This window comes from Dreissena polymorpha, chromosome 4 (assembly GCF_020536995.1).
Source record: "Dreissena polymorpha isolate Duluth1 chromosome 4, UMN_Dpol_1.0, whole genome shotgun sequence".
NCBI lineage: Eukaryota > Metazoa > Mollusca > Bivalvia > Myida > Dreissenidae > Dreissena > Dreissena polymorpha.
The window spans coordinates 63,868,288-63,893,129 of record NC_068358.1 but is presented as its reverse complement, the minus strand read 5'-3'; the positions used below and the strand labels follow the sequence as shown (position 1 = coordinate 63,893,129).

The following is a 24,842-nucleotide window of genomic DNA, read 5'->3' as shown; positions in this document are numbered from 1 at the left end:
ATTTCATCATTGTTATAAACAAATATTAAATACTGTTTTAGTTCTTTTTTAACGCTTTTTGCTTTTATGAGTGCATGCATACATAGATTCGGAACATCAATAGCCAGGGGTTTGTTTATTGCTACTTAATTTTGTTTATGATGTTTTCTAGTTAAAAAACTTAAACATGTTTCATGCATTTCATTTGTCAGCTTTTACCTAAGGCTTAGGTTGTTTACCACCGCATGTCTTTTGGACCTCTGTAGTGCTAATTATTGGATACGAAATGACCAGTGATTTTAATGGCGCATTCAAATTCAGTTTCAACCTTGTTTGTGAACCCAAAAAAAGGAACCTATACTTCATACAAAACAACATAATCTTATGGTTAGTCCATATTAACAGACTCCCAGAGCCTTTGATCATTTTTGCTATGGCGGCTCTGGTAGTCCATATTATGCACCCCTTCATAAACATGGGTGCAGTTCAGCGCATGGAATCCGTGCGCTTCACTAAAACAGATGTCGTTCGAGACAAATTGAGGAAAATAATGAATAAAGTACATAAACATTTTAAATTTACCTGAATGGCAACCTACGGATGTAATCCTTTGCATGCACCCTATAAAAACACGACGATGTTTCAACACACTTTTCTCGCTGACATTTTTATGTTTAAATTTGAAACAGTGTATTCTGTATCGAATACCACATCGTTATTGACTTTAATAGGCTCCATCACATAACCCGACGTGCAAAATATTGGTGTACTGCGACCTAACCAATATTGGGTCAATTTTCCAATATGGCTGATACAGCGTACGAAAGAAAAACTAAGTCAATAAAAAGCAATTACTTCTTGCTTTAATGGTACCATTTGGATGAGTTTGTGGTTTAGACAGGTAAACTTTAATAAGTTCTTGCAGTTTCAGTGTTCCTTAACCCTTGCATTGTTGATAACATTTTGCAACCATGGACAAGAGAGAGCGCATTGCAACTCTCAGCAACCCATTGCGTTATAAAGCTGAGAGTTGAATTATTGCAACTTATATTATGGTGTATTCCGTAGTGAAAGTTTAATCATGCTTAATACCATGTTTGCAGAAAAATTCAACAGCCCATAGTCTGATGTAACTACAACGCAACACCCTAGGATGGACTCAGTGCAAGCTTGGCTGTCTGAGATCCGACTGATGACTGAGACAGAGTGCATGTCAGTTCTTCAAGGGAAATCACTCTCGCAGGATCTGCAGCAAAGCTCAACAACGCTCATAAAATGTAACTACGAATAGACTTGTGCAATGACAGGGTTTTTGCAAAACCGTCGGTCTGCCGGTCCTGACCGGCAAATTTTACTTAGGACCGACAAGAAATTCAAGTAAATCAGTCCGATGGACCGACAAAAAATTGCTGATCACAATATTTTAATACGTGAAAAACGCGCTCGGAAGTGACGTAAATTAAAAAAAATTCATCCAATTTTCATTACGTTCAAATTACCATACCGGTTTCGGGAGCATAAATAATACCGTATTAAAGTAACATATAGGTTTGGATCCAATAAATACGATAAATCACGTCGAAAGTCGATATAAAAAACAATAATTATAATAATTATAAACCACAAATAATCCAAGCTCGTCTGAACTAAAAGAATTTTTTTCAGATTGTCTTCAAATGGTTAGTAGACCGATATGAAATGAACCGTTTTAGTTTGGGACGTGACTCCTGCATTTAAATTTAAATTTCTCTTTAACCAATCGTATACGAGGATTTTCACAGCAACACGTTTTTGCGAGATGACTCCACTTCGAAGAAAACAAAAAGTGACAGAATTCTGTGAAATGTAGAGCGAAATAGACTCTTTCAAGTAGAATTGAAGCATATTTTCGTTTTTATTTCAGAGGAATCTGCATCCGGCTCCTTTTCCGTTTCCCTTATGCTACTTTGGATGATTTGTGGTGGATTACTTTTTATAACAATTGTTAAATAATATCGACTTTCGAGATGTTTTATTGTATATTAATGTGATCCAAACCAATACACATCTAAAAGGTACTCTCTTGTGTTGTGTTTTGCTGTTATAGTTTAGTCGGACAGTGGGACTGACAGAAACTGATTCGGACTGACAAAAATTTCAAGTCTGTCAGTCCAAATGACTAACAGATTTTTCAAGATTTGGCGAACCCTGCAATGATGAGTATTGAATATCCACATAATTGTTAGGAATGTTGTTATGAGCTTATAACGTAAGATGCTTGTACTTTAACTTCAAATGTGCTCTTGACAGGACTAGTAAAAAATGTATGTATGAAATAATAAAAATGTATTCATTTAAGGAACCTTTCACAGATTTAAGCATGTATTGAAGTTTGTTATTAAAAGCTTGAAATTTATATATGCAAACATTAGAACTTAATATGTCAAGTAAAAAACAAGGATAAAATTAAAGAAAGAAAGAAAAGTAGAGCGGGGTCGGGTATTTCTGACTACCTAAGGCAGATTTTGTTATGTGCGATAATATACTCACATTTTAAGGACTGCATCATTCCATATATTTCTACAACCTTCTACATGACATTTGCTGCTATTTACCACTGCGCTGTACTCTTCCAATGGAAAATATATTCATGTTAAAACGCAAATATCGTACGGCAATTTCTGAACATATCGGCTCTACGGAACACGATTGTCGGGTATTTCCAAACATTAGTGTTTAAAAAAAAAATAAGTCAGTATTTTTCAACTGAAAGATTACACAGTTTATTTCATTTCATTTTAATGTCATTTAATGAACAAACTGGGAGAATTAAACGTGTATAACGTATTAATAACATGCTTGTAATTTAGAACAACTTCTATACAATTTTCCGAATTAACTTATCACGAGCTTCGCGAATTGCATTAAAGGGCGACTACTCGTAACAAAATGTGTGAGCGGTGGTCAACAGTATATACATTTAAAGGGCACACCATCAATCATCTCGTTCTGTACACAGGTAATATGAAACCTGCGAAAACACTGGTCATATTCGATGAAATCCTTTTCATATGGCTCTTCGCACTTGTAGCATTTCCCAGGTGCTACCACGGTTGCATCGTCGCTGTCAGATGCAGTCTCTTTCTCCATCATTTGTTCTGCAGCTTTCCTTATCCTTTCTTGCATCGCCTTCTTCCTTTCCATTTGACTCCTTTTCTTGATCATGTTCTGCTTTTCCCTATCCTCTTTCTTGCGCATACGCTCTTCCTTTCTCTCTTGTTTTTCCTTCTCTTGCTGCTTTTTCAATGCTTTTTGCCCCCTACCAGTTTCACCGGAGGGGACTTATGGTTTGGGCTCTGTGTGTCTGTCCGTCTGTCTGTGAGTCTGTTTGTCACACTTTTCTGGATCCTGCGATAATTTAGAAAGTTCTTAATATTTTTTCATGAAACTTGAAACATTGAAAGATTGCAATATGGACATTATGCACATCATTTCATTTTGTTCCTACATAAAAAATTCTGGTTGCTATGGCAATAAATAGACTAGAAATACTGCTGAAAATGGTGGTTTTCTCGATCCTGCGATAACTTTTAAAGTTCTGAATATTTTTTCATGAAACTTGCAACATGGATAGATGGCAATATGGACATTATGCACGTCTGTTCATTTCGTTCCTACGTCAAAAATTGTGGTTGCTATGGCAACCAAAAAAAAAATATCTGAAAATGGTGGAATTTCTGACAATGGTGGAGCCAGTAGGGGACAATAGCCTTGTCTTTCCTGTAACAGTTTTCTGTAATCATGGCCAGTGATTGCCTTTGGCAATGACACACTTTTCTTTTTCTTACTGCTGGAAGCTGGAGTTGTGGGGAATTTCAGATGTTTGGAAAATGGAGACTCTGGGCCCTTTACAGGGATGTTTGTGTCTACCTAAAAAGAAGCACCTGGGACGGCAGTGTCACATGTAGTTGTGGTTGAGGAACTGCCTACTGACGCTGTTTCAGGGATTTCAGTGACAGGAGAAGCAGCGTGATCAAGTGCTGTGATTGGCACATTAACAGTGGTCATGGTAGGAACAGAAGCATCAACGTTTGTTACTGAAGATGGAAACAACCAAGCTTCCATGAACCGTTTCAGCTCGACTTCAATAGTGGTGCTCTTCTCCCATGCGAACCTGAATACAGTCGCAAATGTGCGCTTAGTAACAAACTCGCCAATGTTCTCAACTTGAAATTCTCACACTGCATCCTTCCATTTTTGTTTTAGAACAGCAAACAGGCCCAGATCGAGGGGCTGTATGATATGTGAGCTATGCTCCAGAAGGCAGTACATTTCGATGCCATTTTCCACACAAATATTGGACACCTCCAAAGACAGGTGCGTGGAATGCCCATCCAGAAATAAGATCACGGGCCTTTTCACACACCTTGACTCTAGAGCCGGGATGAAACAGGTTAACAGCCAATGGCAAAATAAATCCGAATCCATCCACCCGGAATCACTGAGCCCCATATGAGCATCTTCAAACCCTTTCAGTGGTTCAAACCCGAACCTCTGTCCCAGATAAACTATCATCAGGGGCAAAAATGACCACTTGCGCTGGCGCATGCAAGAACGGTAAGCTGCTGCTTACTACTATTCCCATAATTGTAAACTACTGGCGCACCTTTATACCTGATGACCTTGCCGGTATTACTGCAAAAACTGAATCCAGACTCGTCAGCATTATAAAGCCGGGATGGGTCGCTTAAGAGACTGCGGTCCTTGACCTCATTGGTTACCTAATGCTCAAAATCCGCAAACCATTTCATCATTTTTTCGGGGTATGTAATGGCCCTCTCCTTTCCTAGTTGCAAGGTTGTCAGAACCGAGAGCTGGGGGTGTCTAGAGAAAAAACCATTGAGTCAGTCCTTACCCGGAACGTTGTCCTTAAACGGGGTGGGCCTACCATCATCATCAAGAATTTTCTTCACCACTTGTACCAATTCTTTTCATGTACGGCCATACCCGATCTTAGCCATGTGAATAGCCCAGTCCACTATTCGACCTTCTTCCTCGTCATTCAATGTTCTTCTTGGACCCGTTCTACTGTTCTGATACTTCCCATGGACCTGGATGTCAAAGAAAATTATTTAGATCATTGCTTTAAGTATAGGATAATTTAAGAATCCTAAGGTAATACGATCTTAATCTAATTTCGATTTGTACATTTTAATACGTAGAACATTTTACTTAAGTGTTATTACCTTGTTGAACAAAGTTGTTTTTGGAATGTCAAATTCTCTAGCTGCTCGGTTTAGGGACATGGCTTTGCTTTTTACCATATCTACAGCCTCTTCGATGACACTTGCACTGTATTGTCGCTTTCTCTGTTTCCCGATCATTCGACTCATCCTGTAAGCAACAATTTTGATGTGTCTCTTTGTTATTTAGTTATAAACAAGTATCACTAAAGTTATAAACAAGTATGAATAAAATCTTTTTTTTGTTTTGAACTAGATCTGTGTTTGTACGGAAATATGTATCTTTAGGTATTTTAATATCTCAAATTATGGGTACTAACGAAATATGCTAACAAAAACATAAGAACAGAGCATCTATACGATCAATGAAGACGTTCGGTAATAGACTCACATTAGAATTTATGTGAGGCTATTTCCGACTACCCTGTTTAAATCTTTAGAGTCATGACAAGGTGAAATAAGTGCAGTTGAACCTGAAGCCGTACATGTTTATCATCGAATAAATACAAGTTACGAAGACAGACATTATTTTGTAAGACAATGAAATCTTAGGCATTAACATCAAAAAATAATAAATAACGTAATTTTCTTACCTAGAAATTGGCGCTGTTGCAAAAATGCTGTTTTTTAAACTAATAATATTGATATCTGCTCGCACGGGCTATGATAGCGAAGGGAAAATGATAGTGACAATTAATGATGACGTCATATACAATTCAGTGTAAAGGTCATGTGTTAACTTTTAGGTTTAAATAAATGTTCGCTAATACCCGCATGTTTGGGAATACCCGATCCCGCTCTATTTCTTAACTGGGCTTAAATCACTGACTCTTGGAGTAAAAGTCTAACACTTAAACTACTCAGCCATCTGTTCTCATATAGTGAGACAGAGTGGTGTATTTTATACTTTATATAGCCATCTGTTCTCATATAGTGAGACAGAGTGATGTATTTTATACTTTATATAAGCAATCCTCGTTACGTCACAAAATATAACCATTACAACACAACTCTCCAAATTATTCAATTGTGTCAATGTGAAACAATTTATAATTTTCTGGTTTTTAAATGATGATACAAAAAATGAGTTAAAAAGAAACTCCTGGGTAAAATTGCTTTTGGGTTAAGACAAATGTACCAGTATTTTACATGCAACATGTTGTACATGTATATTAAACTTGGATTATTTAGGTGGAAACTTGATGAATCCACTTTTATACATTGACATTTACACTTGCTGCTTATTTAAAAGTGGTCTTCCTCATTTCTATTTCTTTTCTTTTTATGTCCCCCACTATAGTAGTGGGGGACATATTGTTTTTGCCCTGTCTGTTGGTTGGTTTGCGCCAACTTTAACATTTTGCAATAACTTTTGCTATTTTGAAGATAGCAACTTTCTATTTGGCATGCATGTGTATCTCATGAAGTTGCACATTTTGAATGGTGAAAGGTCATGGTCAAGGTCATCCTTCAAGGTCAGAGGTCAAATATAGGTGGCTAAAATCGCTCATTTTATGAATACTTTTGCAATATTGAAGATAGCAACTTGATATTTGGCATGCATGTGTATCTCATGGAGCTGCACATTTTGAGTGGTGAAAGGTCAAGGTCAAGGTCATCCTTCAAGGTCAGAGGTCAAATATATGTGGCCCAAATCGCTTATTTTATGAATACTTGTGCAATATTGAAGATAGCAACTTGATATTTGGCATGCATGTGTATCTCATGGAGCTGCACATTTTGAGTGGTGAAAGGTCAAGGTCATCCTTCAAGGTCAGAGGTCAAATAAATGTGGTCCAAATCGCTTCTTTTATGAATACTTTTGCAATATTGAATATAGCAACTTGATATTTGGCATGCATGTGTATCTCATGGAGCTGCACATTTTGAGTGGTGAAAGGTCAAGGTCAAGGTCATCCTTCAAGGTCAAGTATATGGGTCAAAACTGCACATGTAATGTCACTTCTGCAATATTGAAGCTAGCAATTTTATATTTGAAATGCGTGTGTATCTCAAGGAGTTGCACATTTTGAGTGGTGAAGGGTCAAGGTCAAGGTCATCCTACAAGGTCAAACGTCATATAGGGGGACATTGTGTTTCTCAAACACATCTTGTAAACTTTTTAATTGTAAAAAAAATGTTCTCTGCATTTTTCTTTAATTCAAACAATTCTTAGATGTCACTTTGAAATTATTTTTAATTTGAATTATTTGTGTGAAATTCTTTTCAGGTGGTATTGATGCAATCAGAAGTCAGTCACATACCATCAGTAGTGAGTTCTCAAAGTTGTTCAAGTAAGTTGTCAGTCACATAACATCAGTAGTGAGTTCTCAAAGTTGTTCAAGTAAGTTGTCAGTCACATAACATCAGTAGTGAGTTCTCAAAGTTGTTAAAGTAAGTTGTCAGTCACATAACATCAGTAGTGAGTTCTCAAAGTTGTTCAAGTAAGTTGCATAAGTCAGTCACATAACATCAGTAGTGAGTTCTCAAAGTTGTTCAAGTAAGTTGCAGAACACATGTTTTGATTTTATCCTGTCACATGCCTTTAAATCAGCTGGATAACCAGGTAACCTAATAACCCAAAAGATATTAGGCTAGTTGACCAAATGACCTCGATTATCCATTGGTTGCTCTTCGTGAATGCGCATGCCTTTACTATTTTCTATTGATAAAATATACTTTTTTTCTATTAAAAAAATTCCAAATACATGTAATGTACTGTTTTTGTTAAACATTATTATTTAAACAGCATAATTTCATCTTTATGTATTGAATTAATAACAAATAACTCGATTTCTGTGTTGTTTAACAAGATGGAAGCTAGCCTAAGAGCTTTACATCACAATGATTTTTTTCATGCGTGGTTTTTCCCATATTTAATATTTAAACACTAAATACTTGAAAACTATATATTTTAGAAAGATTTCAACGAATGTTGTAAATGTGACAGGATAAATAGAATAATAGGTTGGTGACATGGATGGAGAATGGTTATCTGGCTCGTCGGAGGATCTTATCGGGTTCGCCTTCTGCTCACCCGATAAATTCCTCAGACTTGCCAGATAACCATTCTCCATCCACGTCACCAACCTTTTATTCTCTATATAATGAACCTCACATACAGAGAATAATAAGTCAAAGTTGAATACACTTTCATGTATTAAGACAGACTTATACAATCTTAACCATGAGTCTTTTTGAATGGATCAGTATTTCATGCTGAGGAAATAGACTTATCTGTATTGGACACTTAAGTGGCATTGTATTTTGATCATTTTTTATTGTTCTACATTTTTTTATGTAAACTCATGCACATGTCTACAAACTATATAATACAAAGTCTACTAGCTGTACAAAAATGTAATTGAAATGCACAAAATAAGATGTCTATCCTGCTTAAAAAAAGGAATACTTTTATTTTATTCAATAGGTTGTCATGAAGGATAACATGAAGATATGGTACAAATGTGTCCTTTTTACTTATAAGACAGGTTTAGGAAGGTAGAATGAGTTTTTAGTTAAGTTATTTCTGCTAGACCACTATAATGTGGTTGGGCCCCAGCAGGGTTTTCTATTTGTTACATTGTAATCTTCTAGTAAGATAATAAATCTCAACTTTGTGATATGTGATACAGTGATTCTGGATCATTATCTATGTCTATTTGTCAGAATACATGACTCTACATTAAATTGTCTATTGTTATCAGACTTTATTTCACGTAATTAATTTTCTGCAGTAGTGACTGATGTACAGTGAATGATACAAAGGATGTCTTAAAAACAGCAGCTGTAAATGCTTGAAATTACCATACCAGATAAAGCTGTTTAACAATGAATTCTATATCGTCGTCCCAGTTAAGCCTGTGCAGTCCGCATAGGCTAATTACAGACAACTGTTTCTGCCTAAACTGGATTTTTGCTAAGAAAAGACGTTCTTGAAAGGAAAAATATCATAAAAGCGGAAAATGTTGTCCCTGATTAGCATGTGCAGACTGCACAGGATAATATGGGACGACACTTTACGCACATGCAGTACATCCCTTTTTCACAGAGCACAGCCCATTTGTTCACTATGAATCTGAAAATATGCAGATATAATGTCCAGTGCCCAAATATTTAAATAAAGGTTATAGTCATCCACTAAGGAAGACTACTTTGTTTGATTTTGTGTGTAGAGCTTCAAAGAACTAACCAAATAATTGCTCATTTTTAAAAAACTTATTAAAAAAAATTTCAAGCAGGAAATTTCCTCTTGCACATGTTGCCTATGTGCACACAGTGTTAGTAAAGCACATGCTCAGAATTTTACGATTTTTATTCAAATGTGCTTTTCAGGAGCCAAATATCGAAGTGACTCTGTACACAATGCACAAGTATCATGAGTTTTAGGACTGTTATCAGAAGCTGTTTTGCATTCAAGTATTTTCATGTAAAAATGGATTAATGAATAGAGCTAATAGAAATCAATAGACCTAGATGTAAAATCTAAATTTTATTTAATAAAATATCACCTACCGACTGAGACACCTGCCATGTAAATAAACTTTTTATACCCCCACAAACGAAGTTTAGGGGGTAAATAGGAGTGAACTTGTCGGTCGGTCGGTCTGTCGGTCGGTCCGTATTAAGTGTCCGCTCTCTAATTCAAGTAGTTTCCATCCGATCTTCACCAAACTTGGTCAGAAGTTGTATCTACATGATGTCTAGGCCAAGTACGAACATGGGCCGTGCTGGGTCAAAAACTAGGTCACGGGGTCACTTGGTGCGTTTTAAACATTCAGCATGTTGTCCGCTCTTTAATTCAGTAGTTTTCATCCGATCTTCACCAAACTTGGTCAGAAGTTGTATCTAGATGATCTTAAGGCCAAGTAAGAACATGGGCCTTGCCGGGTCAAAGACTAGGTCACTGGGTCACTTAGTGCGTTTTTTTACATTCAGCATGGTGTCCTCTCTCTTATTCAAGTAGTTTTCATCCGATCTTCACCAAACTTGGTCAGAATTTTTATCTAGATGATCGGAAGGCCAAGTTCGAAAATTGGTCATGCCTTTCAAAAACTAGGTCACAGGTTCACTTAGTACGTTTTACACATTGAGCATGGTGTCCGCTCTCTCTTTCAAGTAGTTTAAATCTGATCTTCACCACACTTGGTCAGAAGTTGTAACTAGATGATGTGTAGGTCAAGTTCGAACATGGGCCATGCTGAATCAAAAACTAGGTCACGGGGTCACTTAGTGTGTTTTACACCTCACCATGTTGTCCGCTCTCTAATTCAAGTAGTTTTTATCCAATCTTCACCAAAATTGGTCAGAAGTTGAATCTTGATAATGTCTAGGGCAAGTTTGAATATGGGTCATGCCGGGTCAAAATACTTAGTGCGTTTTAAACATCACATTGTTGTCAGCTCTCTAATTTAAGTAGTTTTCATCCAATCTTCACCAAACTTGGTCAGAAGTTGTATCTAGATAATGTCTAGGTCAAGTTTGAATATGGGTCATGCCGGGTCTAAAACTAGGTCACGGGGTATCTTAGTGCGTTTTAAACCTCACCATGTTGTCCGCTCTCTAATTCAAGTAGATTTCATCCAATCCTAACCAAACTTGGTCACAAGTTTTATCTAAATGATCTCTAGGACAAGTTTGAACATGGGACATTCCGGGCCTTAAACTTGGTCACGGGGTCACTTAGTGCGTTTTTTAACATTCAGCATGGTGCCCGCTCTCTAATTAAAGTTGTTTACATTTGATCTTCACCAAACTTGGTCAGAAGTTTTATGGAGATGATCTAAGGCCAAGTTAGAACATGGGCCTTTCTGGGTCAAAAACTAGGTCAAGGGATCACTTTTTGAAAATTAAGCATGGTGTCCGCTGTTTTTTGTGAAGACGACATGCAAAATATTATGTGTCAATGCGGAATGTGGGGGTATTCGTCACGTCTGTGACAAAGCTCTAGTTAAGAATGGCCATATACGCTGTGATTTTGTGGAGCGAACTATTATGGAATATCTAAAGCAAATACATTGAAAATTCAAATAATGTGAATACATGCACTATTTAGTGTTGATGTGCGAAGCATGTTTTATATCCCATTTGGTCTAAACATTTCCCAGTTATTTGCCCCTGAACAGGGATAAAAAGTGGGGATTGAGTGTCATTTGTGTTTGTGAGAAAGCTGTAGTTTGCCAATATTTTGACGTGTTGCAGGTGTGTGGAGAATGAGAAATGGCGCCACGTGCAGCCGCTTACAGTCCAAGTGACGTGTCATATACGATCATTGATCCAGGAATGCAACAAATGTCTCCACCACACGCCAAACTTCATTCTAGAGGTGAGCATTCTGTACAATATAACCCATACATGTATTCACATCTGATGTATTGCAAAATCAATTAAGCCACAGACTTCAGGAATTGTATGGTTGAAAAAAATCAGTCCACTGCTATTATTGAAGGGAAATTATTTAAAGCGAGATAACACTGTGCTGTGTCATTCTCCTGTTCCTTACACACCCCACACCCCCGCCTATCCCCTCGTTTTCGACTAACAAAATCCCTAGATTTATTTAATGTTAAGGTAATGTCACATACATAGTTTCATCCTCCATTCTGCTTCTTTGACCTGCAGTTTGGCTGGCCGTTTTTGATCATAGATCTTTCCCATATTATTCTTTAATTTTAGAGGTTTTAATTGATTTTTAAATAGGCTTGCGGTTTCAAATAGAAGGTTGTTAATGTTTACTAAATATTAAGAAAAGATTAAGAAAGCAGCCAGCTTTTGTGTCTATTTGGCCCCATGTAATTTGCCTCTGATGTCTTACTTTTCATGCCAGAAAAAAGCTTTGTTAAAGTCTTGACATTAAAAAAATAACATTCGCAGATTCAGCAACACACCTTACCAGACCAAAAAGAAAAATAAAACAATATGACATTTCCATTAAATAACATGATGTACAGATACCTGTTTACATTCTTATAGTCAGGAATGGAAATAATTGATCAGTTATGTTCAGAGTACATGTATTAACTCATTCTTAAAAAGAATTTTTATTTTTTTACAGCAACAAGAGGTTGTGATGGGAGAGTGTGCAAAACTTGCACAACAAGTTGAAACGTAAGTTTTGTTAAGATTGATTATAATATTAAGGAATGTATCCCATTTTTAGCTCGGCTGTTTTCGGAGAAGACCTGAGGTATTGTCATAGCCAGCTGGTCGTGTCGTCCGACGTCTGCGTCGTGCTAAAACTTTAACATTTTGTTAAGATTTTGAACATTGGGTCTAAAGTCAAAGTGCTTCAACCTACAACTTTGAAACTTCATATGTAGCATCTTGATGAGTTCTACATGTGACACCCATTTTTGGGTCACTAGGTCAAAGGTCAAGGTCACTGTGACCTCTAAATTTTTTTTATAAACTCTTACAAGCTTTCATTCATTCAAAACTGCACCCGCAGCCGAACGTGGCAACTGTTATGCGGTGCTTTTGTCAATTCTCTCACAGCTTACATTCAACCCACACCATTAATTGTGTTGTCTTTCTTTTCTTACAAGTTGAGCTCAGAAGCTATTAAGTTCACAAAAGAAGTTATTTGTATCATAAGCTGCAATAGCTTTTTAAGAAACTTCAAATTCATGCATATATACAATATTCGCATATTACTGTAAGAATGTTTTCATGTGTGTTGTTATGATATGTTTTATCAATGTTTTGTTCCTTCAAGTTCATATCCGGTTAAGGAACCTTTTCCCAATGGGAAAAGTAATATATTTTTCCCAAATTGGACCTAAAAATTCTCAATTAAGGATTTCAAAAAACAAAGAAAAAGATAAGTCTGAACATTCTTCATCTCCAATTCTGCTGTATAAGTTGAAACTCAGTATATATGGTACTGAAATCAATTTAATTCTCAAATTTAAAGTAGTTTTTAGCAAAATGATAACAACACAAATTTCCCAATTTTAGTCAAAACAGCAAGATTTTTCCAAATCCAAAGGGACCTGGCAATTTTTTAAAAATGGTTCAAAGGAACACTGAATATATATGAATATATAAGAGCAGAATACAATTGTAGATAAATAAATTCCAGATCGCTACTGTAGAATCTCATATAGAATTTCCCCTACGTACTTATAGGCACTAAGTACTGGTGAACCAGCTAACCAGGAAAATTGTAAGTTCGTTCACTGACCTATGTGATATGACTGAAAAGCTGTATAAAAACTGCAAAAAATCCTTATGGAAACAAACAGATATTTATACACATGTTCAGGTACATGTCAGCGACCTCAAAATCCAGTCTGAAGACAGTGAAGATACCCCTTGTTAATCAGCTCACATTCCTAGGCCAGTCTTTCAGCCGCTTTGTAGATATGGCTCTCGGATACCTCGTACAGGTAAGGATTTACCTTCATAGGAACCCATGTTCGCTCCAAAATGCTTCTTGATTGATCATGTGCTCTCATTGGTTCTTTGTGTTAGTTCTCACAAAAATGCTACCAATGAAATGATTCCTTATTAAACGATACTTGAAGATGGCCTTGATTGACAATTAAATAGACAGATTTTGGAATGAAAGGTTAAAACCCCTTCCCTGTAATTGTTTAGGGATTAATCTAAAATCACAAGTTACCATGTGGGCCTATGAAAACCGCACTTAAATTGTATGAGTTCTATTGTTAATGTATAAAATAAGTAAGCAATCCAAGTGCAATTATCGAATAATATTGCAGACTATTTTAAATGCCATAGACATTATGGAAGCCTTTAAGTGCAAAACATAAGGAAAATTGTACACTCATGAATTATTTATGAGTCATCTTGTTTATTGTAAAAGTTTAAAGAAAGTTGCATTCAAGGAAATGATGCCTTATAACAGCAGTAATTTAAAGACACTGTTTGCATTTGTCATACATGTATTTTCCATTTTCTAGTTGAGTTGTTTTCCAGAATTTATTCTAAGAGAACTGAAATGTCTGAAGGAATTTCTAAAGATGAACATTTAGTCTGGCTATTCTGCATGGGGTTTTATGACAATACATAATCACATAATAAGAGATACTGTTTTGGTTTATCATTTTATCTATTCAATATATTTGAAGTCCACTATAATGATGCCTTATCATTACAAGATGTTTGACTGTGAATTAGAAAACCAGAACAAGAGGATTTTTTGTGTTTCAAATCTTGTTTTATGCTCCCGGTTTGTTGGAATATAGCAGTCTGTCTTTCCCTCCAGCACTCCAATTTCCGGAGGTTTTTAAAGCACAGCTTTAAGATATTGAGCTGATATTTGGTATGTGAGTCAACCTACATGACCTACAGATGAAGTGTGAAATTTGTTCCGGTCCTTTGATTTTTGGCAAAGTTATGGGCTTTGGACTTGAACATTTCTCTATAATAACCGTTTCTGGAGGTTGTTCACGTAACGCTTTCAGATATCTTTAATGATCTTTATTATAACCTTTTTCTGGAGTTTTTTTTAATTATTTTAGTCTACCTACATGACTTACAGATGAAGTGTGAGTTTGTTTAGGTATATTGATTTTGGGGCCTTGTTTTCTTTAAAACAAACTGCTGTGGGACTTCAACGCACAGTCGAGGGCATCGTGTTTCACAACCGCAGCTCTTGCTCAGTTTGTTCATACATACATGTTACAACCCTTGATTAATGTGGAATATGACTTTTAACATACATAAATCAATTGAATCATATTGCTAGTTATACATAACGTATTAATTTTAGCCATAGAATTCATAAAAAGGTTATACATATCAAATTAAGATTTTTAGAACATTACTGGTATATAGAATTCAATGTATTGTGCTTTTTATTTTACATTTCAGAAACTTGTAGAAACCCTGGATGAATCTCATACGCCCTTAGCTCTGACCAGCTGTATCAGCACTGTGATCAGTCTGGGCCTGGAAGGGGAACACATGTGTTATGTTCTATCTAGAGTAAGTTGAGGTGAACACATGTGTTATGTTCTATCTAGAGAAAGTCTGGGCCTGGAGGGGGAACACATGTGTTATGTTCTATCTAGATTAAGTCTGGGCCTGGAGGGGGAACACATGTGATATGTTCTATCTAGAGTAAGTTGACTCATGTGTTATGTTCTATCTACATGTATAGTAAGTTGGGCCTGGAGAGAGAACACATGTGTTACGTTCTATCTAGAGTAAGTTGGGCCTGGAGGGGGAACACATGCGTTATGTTCTATCTAGGGTAAGTCTGGGCCTGGAGGGGGAACACATGTGTTATTTTCTATCTAGAGTAAGTTGGGCCTGGAGGGGGAACACATGTGTTATGTTCTATCTAGAGTAAGTCTTGGCCTGGAGGGGGAACACATGTGTTATGTTCTATCTAGGGTAAGTCTTGGCCTGGAGGGGGAACACATGTGTTATGTTCTATCTAGGGAAAGTCTGGGCCTGGAGGGGGGACACATGTGTTACGTTCTATTTAGGGTAAGTCTTGGCCTGGAGGGGGAACACATGTGTTATGTTCTATCTAGAGTAAGTTGACACATGTGTTATGTTCTATCTAGAGTAAGTTGGGCCTGGAGGGGAAAACATGTGTTATGTTCTATCTAGAATAAGTTGGGACTGGAGGGGGAACACATGTGTTATGTTCTATCTAGGGTAAGTCTGGGCCTGGAGGGGGAACACACGTGTAATGTTCTATCTAAAGTAAGTCTGGGCCTGGAGGGGGAACACATGTGTTACGTTCTATCTAGGGTAAGTCTTGGCCTGGAGGGGGAACACATGTGTTATGTTCTATCTAGGTTAAGTTTGGGCCTGGAGGGGGAACACATGTGTTACGTTCTATCTAGGGTAAGTCTTGGCCTGGAGGGGGAACACATCTGTTATGTTCTATCTAGGGTAAGTCTGGGCCTGGAGGGGGAACACATGTATTATTTTCTATCTAGAGTAAGTTGAGGGGGAACACATGTATTATGTTCTATCTAGAGTAAGTTGAACACATGTATTATGTTCTATCGAGAGTAAGTTGAAAGTCCACTGCGTAGATAGCTCGTACTGGCACCATGATTATTCTATTGCATACTGTGGTAATATTTACCGATATGTGTATTATATATATATATATATATATATACAGTCAAAACTGAGAACAGTAGTCGGTCAAGTGAAAATGGCCAAAGTAACCGTTGTCTACGAGTGACCGCTATTCTAGGATCACCACTTTTTAGATGGTTGGTCAGTTGGTAGTATTGCTAGGTTGTTATCCCACCAGTCGTTCGCACACAGTCTAAAACAAAGGCCCATTGCCGATAAGCATAATAACATAAATAATTTCTTTAAAATAATACAGAATAATGTCTTATAAATTGATTTAATTTCATAACTGTTTTAAAATTAAATCTATGACTTTATCAACGATAGATTTGTTGTTTACTCATGCATCTTGTTCATTCAGTAAATTTTATCCGACAGTTCGCATTACATTCATTGGGTTGTGTTTTTTTTAAAGATTGTCACTTGTCATTGACGTCACGTCCGAACAAGTATAAAAGGTTAAGCATATTCGCTGTCATAAGCTGAAAGTACAGTGTAACTGTATCGTTTTAATTCAAACAAAAAGACGCCAAAATCTTGTTAAAAATATTTAGTTTGTTATAAAATTTGAAATTCAATGTATATTTTTCTTGAATAGACGATCACTTATCCTTTTATCGCCTTCTTATAACAACACTTGCCAGCTAATTGTTGTTTTAACACCTTATTGGCGATACAGATATATTGACTTTGTTACGCGCTTATGCTTTGTCGTTATAGATGCAGCCGAAAATTGCTACAAATACACTTTCTTATTGTTACGCACACCTCTTTTGTTTGTGTTCTTAATTTTCGTGACTCGAAAAGACTGGCGCCTGAGTGTTGTTTTCAGTTCAAACATGACTTTCGGGGTAAATATTCTGGCCATTGGCCGTTATGGACAATTTACCGTTATTCTCAAGTGTAAGATAGTGTCGGGGGGATTCCAGACTGACCATTGTCTGCAGGTGACCATTATTCTTAAGTGACAGTTAGGTCAGTTTTGACTGTATTACTGCTTGATGGGAAATTAGCCACATCATTTTTTGCAATCATCTGCACAGTTTTAACTTTAAAACAGTCTTCAATTGTAACAAATACAAGATACAATCTATTAGTAAATAGTTTGGAAAAAAAATTGTAGTCTGAATTGTACAACCTGTGTTTGACACGAAGTGGAAAATGCATAGAATGCGCTTACCTCTTCAGCAATCGGTAAGCAGATATCACCATCGAAGCGCTTTCACTGTAATTACCTCTATTTAACAGGAAGGTTGCATTCGAGCCTTGTTCGAGATCAGTCGGACAGACACGCTGGAGTTTGCGCATGTCCAGTCTCTAAGAGCGTTGGCCACGATCTGTTGCGTCCCAGAGTCGATACTTGAACTCGAGAAAGAGGGCGGAGTGGACATCTTGACAGACATCTTGTGCGACAAGACCGTGTCAGAAGCTGTGAGGGGAGAGGCAGCGGGCGTTGTGGCCCAAATTACCTCCCCCTGTCTTGATAACTTTCAGCACATCACGGGATTTATTGACAATGTGCAGGATTTGTTACGTGCCTTAATAAGTAAGTGTAAAATTGATTGGTTATGTGCCTTAATAAGTATGTATAGAATTGATTGGTTACGTGCCTTAATAAGTACGTGTAGAATTGTTTGGTTACGTGCCTTAATAAGTACGTGTAGAATTGATTGGTTACGTGCCTTAATAAGTACGTGTAGAATTGATTGGTTACGTGCCTTAATAAGTACGTGTAGAATTGATTGGTTACGTGCCTTAATAAATACGAGTAGAATTGATTGGTTAAGTGCCTTAATAAGTTCGTGTAGAATTGATTTGTTACGTGCCTTAATAAGTATGTGTAGAATTGATTTGTTTCGTGCCTTAATAAGAACGTGCAGAATTGATTGGTTACGTGCCTAAATAAGTACGTGTAGAATTGATTGGTTACGTGCCTTAATAAATACGTGTAGAATTGATTGGTTACGTGCCTTAATAAGTACGTGTAGAATTGATTGGTTACGTGCCTTAATAAGTACGTGTAGAATTGATTGGTTACGTTCCTTAATAAGTACGTGTAGAATTGATTTGTTATCATAATTATGCTTAAAGCTTATGCTAGTTAACCTAGAAGTGTTTGTTATTCGGTTTAATTTTGATATGTTATGATATTACTTTTATTGTAACATTCACTAATTGACACTTTATTTTAACAGTCTTTTAGTTCATTTAGATCAAACTAAAACTGTAGATTTTGTTGCATCAATTGTCTGAGGATCACAGAATTATCTTAATTATAAATATGTAAATTTTGACATTCCAGCAGCAAAGAAAGTATATTGATATGTTAAAACCACGATATATTTGTAAATGTAATGACTGTATATAAACAATTGGCCATTTAAAGTTAAGATCTTCTTGTTGAAAGTCCCCCCTCCCCCAGTCCACACAAAAGTCTTTTTTATGCCCCCGGATCGAAAGATCGAGGGTATATTGTTTTTGGCCTGTCTGTCATTGTATGTGTGTGCGTGTCCCAAAACTTTAACGAACACTTTAACCTTCGTCATAACTTTTGCAATATTGAACATAGCAACTTGATATTTGGTATGCATGTGTATCTCATGGAGCTGCACATTTTGAGTGGTGAAAGGTCAAGGTCATCCTTCAAGGTCAAAGGTCAAATTTATGGCTTCAAAGCGGCGCAATAGGGGGCATTGTGTTTCTGACAAACACATCTCTTGTTTATACCCTTTTTATGCTGCCCTGCTATGGTCATAGTGCAGTGGCAGCAATGAGATACGAGCAAAACTATTATAAAACAGATGCAAAGGAAACTATGCACAGTAAAGTGCAGTAAACGATGGATAAATCTGCAGATAACAAATATTATAGATGATGATCATCTAATTGTTGTGGATCAGTTAATTGAGTCAAATGCCCATAGGATGTGCCAGATATTCATTTTCTTAGGCCTTTTCAATTAAGAATTGAATAGCACTTTTTTGTATTTCAACAGTGTAAGAACTATTGGGAAAAGGACAATTAATTCACTTCAACATTATTTGTGCGGAAATTAAAGCAGTTGTTAATGTTATGAAAAAAACCACCCTTTCAGACCTTTGCCACACAACCACTTCTCACGAGACATTCCTGCTGGGAGCTGCGGCCATTGCCAACATCACGTTCATGGACAGTCAGACATGTGACGTTCTACAGGGGCTGGATGCTCTCAAGCTGCTCATTCATGCGTCCGGTCAGCCGAAAGCCAAGTCCCTGTTTGTAAAAGATCAGGTGTGTGTTTGCTATGTACTGAATACGAAATGATCATATTTAAAGCTGCGTATCTAGAATGAACATAATTAAAAGGTAAAGGAAGGAGTATGCACCCAAGACCAAAAAGTTAGTTTCCATCCCTGTTTTGTTTTTTAAAGATTCCTTAAAGAATGCTCAACAATAATGATCAGTTATTTCGATACGCAGATCGCCACCATTCTTGCCAATATGGCCACCACAGACCTCTCACGCCGGGACATCATCTCTTACAACGGGATCCCCCTGCTCATCCACTACCTCGAGCAGCGCCCTGCGGACTGCCGACAAGACGCCGAGGTGTCAGCGTGCGAGCGTCTGCAGCAGAAGGCGGCCATAGCCCTGACGAGGCTCTCTAAGGACGGGGTTACTGCTGCCATGATTGTTGAGTTACAAGGTATGATAGGCAAGTCATAGTGTATAATCTTCCCATAATAACAAAACTTGTGAAAAAGTAGTATTTAACACTAATCCAGTGTTTTCTACGTTATCCATGAAAAGGGAGACAAATCAATCCAACATCTACTACTTAGTGCATGCTGTTTATTTAGATGTGGCATGAAGTAGAAGAATTGAAGTGTTGCATCCGCGGAATAATAATATGTATACAAGCATATACATTTTTTTAACTGTTTTATTTTGTTGATTTTATAGCTGTTATTCAGTTTAATTTCCAATGGCGAAAAGTATCTCTGTTTCCTAAATCCAGTCCAAAAATTCCCAACTGATAATTAAACTTTAAGAGGTTAAGAAATAAAGCTTTAAAGTGTAAAAATTAAGAGTTTGAAGTTTTAATATCCATTTAACTGATACCTATATGTTTAGTATTATCTGTTTTATGTAAGTTTTACCAATAAATATTCAATAGAAATAAATCAAGTAATAATTATTTTTTTCAATTAAAGTAAATTGACGCTAACATTCCCAGTAGTAGAATTCACAAAATGTTGAGGAAAAGCCCTGGAAAAGATTTGATTATTAATCAATCTGACGGATTTAAATGATGTGCAGAGTTAGTATGTGAACCAAGAGGCATCCAACCTATTTTTAGTATGATGATATTTGCAAATGAATCCATAAGCATCCCATGCACATGTGGGCACAAAATAAAAATAATTTCTCAAGTACATCATATCATACAACATGAATAAGCACACTGGTAATCTGAGAATCAACACATGTGTACACAATGCTACTGATTGTATCATTTTAGTTGTTCTGAGACTTTTTCAGATCTATTAAACAATCTTAGGTTAACTAAGACTGGTTCAGATGTATTGTACACTTTCAGGTGTACCACGACTGGTTCAGCTGTGCAGGAGCAGCGAAGAGAGGAACGGAAGTGAGGCAGTCTTGGTGGCCAGCCTTGTAAGTGGGGACAAGAATGATGTACAGTTATAATGTTAATTTAAACTTAAGGAGCATTTTCATGCCCCCAGCATCTACTGATGCCCATAGGCATAACGCGATTAGCCTGTCAAATTAATACTTCCATTTGTACAAGGTTTATACAAAATGACATGTTTCAGATATTTTCAACGCTACCTACGAAGCTTTCAAACACACTCACATCACCCTTATCTCATATTTGACTTTAACATTGATTTACCTTTGGATTTATACTGATTCAGAAAGTTTTTATTCTTGGCTTACTAAAAATTATGCATATCATCTAACATCCATAATGCTATAAATCTTTGATACCTGCTCTTTGAACGCATTAACACACCCACAGCACTTGACCTCATTTTGACATCCGTAATGACCTACTTTTTAGATTAAGACTAATTCAAAAGGTAATTATTCTTTGTTTCTCCAAAATGAGGCCTTTTGTCTCACATAAATAATGTGTTATACAAAGCTTTGATATTTGCATGGATTATGTCTTCGAAAACTTTCAACACACCCACAACAACTTGATCTTTAGACTTACCTGCTTTTGGACTGATTCAGAAAATTCTTGGTCAACCCCAATTAACCTGTTGCTTGTTATCAATTCTACTTTCTTGAAAGCTTTGATAATTCCATGCAATACTCCAGACACTCACACATCATCTGGCCTCATTTTGAGCTTGACTGTTTTTTGGACTTTCATGGACGTATAGCCTAACAATATAAACTCAGTGTAGGGCAATGTTTATCAATAAAAACAAACAAGATTTGTGGTTTCACCTTGCTTTGATACGGATAGTAAGATTTGTGGTTTCACCTTGCTTTGATACGGATAGAAAGATTTGTGGTTTCACATTGCTTTGATACGGATAGAAAGATTTGTGGTTTCACCTTGCTTTGATACGGATAGAAAGATTTGTGGTTTCATCTTGCTTTGATATGGATAAAAGATTTGTGGTTTCATCTTGCTTTGATATGGATAGTAAGATTAGTGGTTTCACATTGCTTTGATATGGATAGTAAGATTTGTGGTTTCACCTTGCTTTGATACAGATAGAAAGATCTGTGGTTTAACCTTGCTTTGATGCAGATTGAAAGATTTGTTGCTTTGATACCCATGTGTTTACAGGCAGCTCTTCGTAAGATCTGTGCTCTGTGCCCGTGTCCAGACATCACGACGGTGGACTACCATCAGCTGATTAAACCTCGACTGATGGACTCATTCCTGATGTGCTCAAAAACAGATGAAAACTTTGTTTAACTCTAGAAATAGCCTATTCTCCATATTTTTTGGTAAACCGCCCTAATCTGTAGGTCTTCTGTACAATGCCAACCCATTTTATCTTCAAGTGGTAGTTTCAATTATTACATTTGATACAGTCTGTGATTTTTAAAAGATTTTTGATTCAATAATGTGGTTTATACCTAATGTTCTGTATGGTTTTCCAAAATCTTGCACATTTTCTACAGATGAGTGGTATTTTTCAAAATCTTGCACATTCGCAGATTAATAAGTTTTTCCAAAATCTTGAACATTTTCTGCAGATTAGTAGGGTTTTCAAAAATCTTGAATATTTTCTACAGTTTAATGGGGTTTTCCAAAATCTTACATTTTTTTGGTAAGACTATATAAACATACACATGTATGTTGACTTGTTGAGTTTATCATGTGCTCACAAAACACAATATTTGTCTGCCTATATAATTATATTAACACCACATATTTATACATGTTGCTGTTATAATGTCCACAATTATGTGATTTATATTACAGTTACTTTATTTTTATGTGCTCATCTGTACATTTTAGCGGCAGTCAAAAAAGCAAACATGTATGTCAAACATGTTATGGTTAATTTTTTGATGCTGTTATTCAGACACCCTCCATTTATAAACAGGATATTTACAATTTGTATACGTTATAAAATTATTTACACTATGTTTAATATTGTAGGTTGTTTAAGAATGATTGACAATCATCTGTTTTCTTTTGTCTTTATGTAAATAGTGTTAACAGTATTTGCTGGGAAATTTGTGCACACTAGAATTTTTTTTAGTAAATGAACACTCACTTTGAATTGATGTCTAGACAAGGATATATTGTACAATCATTTTCTGATTAAGAAATCCATTATTTCATGTGTCCACGAAACAACCATTTTTTCAACAACCACAAAATTTCATGCAGACGAATACAAATATTTAAGTTTTATTTTGACCACGATTGCCCCCCTTTGTTCCTTCAGGACTTAAAAAGGGCATTTTCCTACCGATTCTAGGGGCCGGCACATACTTTACGGGCCACTTTAGGGACCAAGGATTCAAGCTAAATTACATTCCTTTTGTCAATATACACTATGTATGTAATGAAAGGTGTACATTTTTAATTTATCAAAAGATTGTACAAGGGAAAAAACAAAGTATTATTATAAACATTTCTTTCTATTACAATGAAGGGGTGTAAGGGATATAATTTGACTATTATAAGATCATTAATTCTGAACACTTATTTCTAACATCTGAACATATAAATTGACAGCCATGCAGATAGGCTTCAAAACATGGCGTGTAACTACAACTATCTTAATTTGGAAAGTCATGGTTTGATTAGCATAGGCATTTAATTTCTATAATATTTTTGTACACACACCTTTTATTTCCTATTTTTGTCTTTTAATTGATTTTAGTCGTGCTCTGTGAAAAAGGGGTTTAATGCATGTGCGCAAAGTGTCGTTCCAGATTTGTGTATGCATAATGTATTTTGAGTTTCAATTTTCCTATCTGGGCCACTGTTTTAGTTTGTGTGATATTTAGCGTTTTACGTGAAAATGTATAAATATTGTGTAAGTAAATTTATGTGGAAAAATTTACTGTTTTGTGAACTTATCCATATTGACAAAGACCCACACATATTAAGTAGAAGCCTATTTAAAATGAAATGAGAGTACAACTGTATATGCAGCAAGGAAGGAACAAATAATATTATGGGAAGCATGTGATGATATTTAATACTGCTATACAGAAAGGGGCCAGTTTGCTTGGCGTATTAAAAGCTCAGCTGTTCACTGTATAGTCAGAGCTCCACTACTGACCCAAATGCTGGCGTTGGCGTCTACAAAATACTCTTGTCAAGGCTGAAGTGCACACTCTCTGTTTCACTGTTTCTACTTCAGGTATACAAGTAAAACATCACACATGTGCTTGGGGTTATTTGTGTGAGGTCGCTGACCAAGTTCAATAACTTGGATATGCATTGTTGAATTATGATATTTGAAAAAGAACGTTACATATGTGTTGAGGATCATTATGAACAATTACTCACAAAGATTGGTAATTGTTTCCAGAATTTTAGCAGGATTATAATGCCCAGTTTGTACTTATAAAAGTCTGGTTAAGGTTTGTGGGCTGGTAGAAATTCATTTTTAAGTTTACAATGGACAGGTGCATATCTCTGTTATTACTACAGATATTGAATTGAAACTTCACTCATATCTTTTGGTCACTGACGAAGGCCCATAACTTTGACCTGCAATTTTGCAGAATTATGCCCCTTTAATACTTTGCAGATGTTTTTTTGATATTTTTAAAACGTCACTGAGCAAAATCTGAAATTTCACATATGTCTTCAGGATCATTTTGAAAAGTCACTGACCAAGGTCCAAATCTCTGAGCTTTAATTTAGCAGATTTATGACTCTCATTGTATTGTTTTTACTATAAGGATACAGATATTGCGCTGAAATGTGATGTGTAGGTAGGTTACATGCTGATGTAGTGAGGGATTGCATTTGGGGACCAACGGAGTTAAGGTTTCTTTTACTCAAATACCAACAAAAGTGTTTCCCCTTGAAATCTGTTTTGCTTGTTGGTAGTTTACATGCAGACCTCAAGGTCA

General features: G+C 36.3%; 1 protein-coding gene across 1 annotated transcript; it reads left to right on the top strand.

Moving 5' to 3' along the window:
- LOC127876283 (protein inscuteable homolog) lies at positions 1–23,740 on the top strand. Its single transcript, XM_052421403.1, has 12 exons — positions 1–109; positions 1,083–1,256; positions 7,432–7,495; positions 11,403–11,526; positions 12,256–12,308; positions 13,465–13,588; positions 15,039–15,152; positions 17,517–17,814; positions 19,363–19,538; positions 19,728–19,953; positions 20,848–20,924; positions 22,078–23,740. The coding sequence occupies exons 2-12, from the start codon at positions 1,133–1,135 to the stop codon at positions 22,207–22,209; spliced, it is 1,512 nt and encodes a 503-aa protein (XP_052277363.1). The 5' UTR covers positions 1–109; positions 1,083–1,132; the 3' UTR covers positions 22,210–23,740.
- The last annotated feature ends 1,102 nt before the right edge of the window (positions 23,741–24,842 follow it).

Coding starts and splice junctions, on each gene's coding strand:
- LOC127876283 (XM_052421403.1), top strand. CDS start 1,133: ATGGACTCAGTGCAAGCTTGGCTGTCTGAGATCCGACTGATGACTGAG. Junction 12,309..13,464: donor CTTGCACAACAAGTTGAAAC/GTAAGTTTTGTT, acceptor ACACATGTTCAG/GTACATGTCAGCGACCTCAA. Junction 17,815..19,362: donor TTTGTTACGTGCCTTAATAA/GTAAGTGTAAAA, acceptor CCACCCTTTCAG/ACCTTTGCCACACAACCACT.